The sequence below is a fragment of the Pavona decussata genome, unplaced genomic scaffold (genome assembly GCF_977016875.1).
Source record: "Pavona decussata unplaced genomic scaffold, jaPavDecu1.1 SCAFFOLD_92, whole genome shotgun sequence".
Taxonomy (NCBI): Eukaryota; Metazoa; Cnidaria; class Anthozoa; order Scleractinia; family Agariciidae; genus Pavona; species Pavona decussata.
The window spans coordinates 1,457,501-1,460,000 of NW_028145509.1; the positions used below are offsets into that span (position 1 = coordinate 1,457,501).

At 40.0% G+C, this 2,500-nt stretch overlaps 2 protein-coding genes across 2 annotated transcripts in view; both read left to right on the forward strand.

The window, feature by feature from the left end:
• The window catches only part of LOC146473783 (uncharacterized), a 158,870-nt gene that overhangs the window by 12,584 nt on the left and 143,786 nt on the right, over positions 1-2,500 (forward strand). The gene's annotated exons all lie outside the window — the stretch shown is intronic.
• Positions 1-2,500, forward strand: part of LOC146473784 (uncharacterized) — a 17,998-nt gene that overhangs the window by 7,506 nt on the left and 7,992 nt on the right. Inside the window, exon 8 of the mRNA XM_085117806.1 lies at positions 1,605-1,978. Within this exon, the coding sequence (XP_084973932.1) occupies positions 1,605-1,978 (374 nt within the window). The remainder of the gene's footprint in view (positions 1-1,604; positions 1,979-2,500) is intronic.

Below are 2,500 nucleotides of genomic sequence, written 5' to 3' on the forward strand. Positions count from 1 at the left end.
ACATTGGCATTTTAAACTTGGTAACAAAAAGCATTTCCCTCAAACTATATTAAGTCTTGGAGTCAGTCTGTCAATGATAATTGTTAATTAAAATAAAAACAGCATCAAATACCTGTGAAACTTGCCACGGCAAAAAGAACCTCCGGTATGTTCGTTACATATTAAACAGACAATTGAAAGAACAACAAATCTTTCTTCTGCGCTCTGTCTGGTCTGTGGATCCGCCTTGTGGCGCTGAAGGTGTTGGTTTGAAGATTTGGCCCTTGCTATCCTGTACACGAGATATTGAATCGCACTGGCTCGTCAGTCTTGGTTTGGGAAGAAAGCGTGGCGCGACGGGTTCAAAGATCTCCGCCGAAGTCGATTTGATTCCGTGGCAAGTTTCACAGTATTTGATGCTGTTTTTATTTTAATTAACAATTATCAACGACAGATTGACTCCAAGACTTAATATAGTTTGAGGGAAATGCTTTTTGTTACCAAGTTTAAAATGCAAATGTATAAAAAAGTGGGAAATGTGTTTTGTTTGTGATCACGTTTGACAATTGTCAAATACCGTGACATGTCACGCATAATCAAATCAAGTGTGAGCGAACACCAATTTGATGTTATTCCTGCCCAAAGCGTCACTCAACTAAATCTTCCAGGGAAGTTCTACCTCGAAGAGTTAGGATAGTTTCATCGAGCTTATCCAAAAACAAAAAAGAAAAAAACAAAAAAGAAGAAGATGAAATAAAGAAAAACCGAGAAAAACCCGCTGTGGAACTTTATTTGCAAAAATACCGAGTCATCTTTGACTTCGAGCGTGGCTCATGCAAACGCATTTTAATGGCTCAAGTTAGAGTTTGCTGATTTTTGGAGAACAGATGTTTGGCTTAAAAAATATCAAGAAATTTTTGGAAAGGAACGCCGCACCTCTGAGAAAAACAGTTTCGAAATTGCCTCACATTTGGCCCAAGACATTTTCGCGATCGCAAGGAAATTGCAAAATTCCATAAAAAATTAAGCTTTATGTTAAGTCGGGATATTTTCCTTTAACAACGTTTTTTAGACGATAAAGAATACAAGCAATCGATATGAGTCCACAGAAATGACGCGAAATATATTTTATTGAGCTTCAAATTCTGCATATATTTTGCGTGACATCAGGGTCAGTAAGGGTCAAAAACCAGGGGGGGGGGGGGGGGGGTGGTCAAACTACGAAACGCAACAGCAAGAGAATTGCTAAATAGCATCATTCATTATCATTTCGGACAGACATTAAATGGTGAAAGTTTGAAGGAAATCGGCCGACCCCCATCTTTCACCTCTGCCTGGTTTTCTCAGACAATGACTCTTAACAGATGAACAGGCCTTTAGAGGTGGGATGGTATTGCTTTTATTTTTCAGCAATTTAGATATCTTAGAAGAACCAGTAACAAGGATATCCAGAAGTGGGTTGCAATACAAACAAATGTTATGTGTTTTTCCGAAACAAATGCAAACTATTAATTTACTTGGGTAAGGAACTGGTTGCAAAGGCAAAAAGGCCACCTCATCGCTAAAGGCCTCCTCGCTAAGCGAGCTATACACTAACAACCACTTCTCCGGCTTTTCCTTCCCAGAATTTATTATGCAACGAGGACGCCTTGCCTTACAACTAGACACATCAGACGTTCAGTGCAAGTCAGCGGCTTTCCAAAACCAAACCTTTAACGACTTCCGGCGAGTCCATGTGCAAACAACAATAAATTACTTTAACGAAAGCGGAAGTTTCGTCCACGATGCCGCGGTGACCTGGACCGAGAAGATATCCTCCAAAGGTTTTCGTGCCTGCGTTTTAAAGGCAGGCCGCTTAGAACGAGCAACGCCGGACGAGGGGCTCACATTTATTGATTACATCGCTTATGAAGGAGCACCCGAAGGCACAGTAGCTGGAGAGGAGAGTCTCGTGTCATGGTGGGATGGGACCCACTGCCGGCTTGTCAATATCCCTGAGGTACCTCATATTGCAGTTTTCGTGATATTAAATTTTAGCCTGTTTCTTGTTTTTACTTACTGTAGTAATAGCGACAATTTTTAAATGGGAGAAAAATACAAGGAAATTATCTCTGCAAGAACTATCATCGGGGTAAATTTATTGCCGTGAAACTCTTACAAAATCACTAAATCGATTTGTGGCTAAAGCTTCCTCTAGAAAAAAATGGTTTCCAATGGATTTTAAGGAGTAATCGCGCTTTGTTTTTCTTTCAATTTCTACGCTGTGTAATTGGTTAAGGAAAAAGCCATGGCAGTTCCTCAACCAATCAAAAGTCACACATTCGCTCGCACTCCTTAATTTTTTCACGTTTGAAGTCATTTGTTTGCATTTGCAGTGTTCTGATTGGCTCATTGTATTACTTGCGGCTGGTTGGTCAAACTGTTTGCTCTGGCTTTGGTTTTACACCACTTGTGTTTAGTATACAACGTTGCAATCGCTATTTACTGGGTACCTTTACATTTGAGTAAGATTACGATTTTT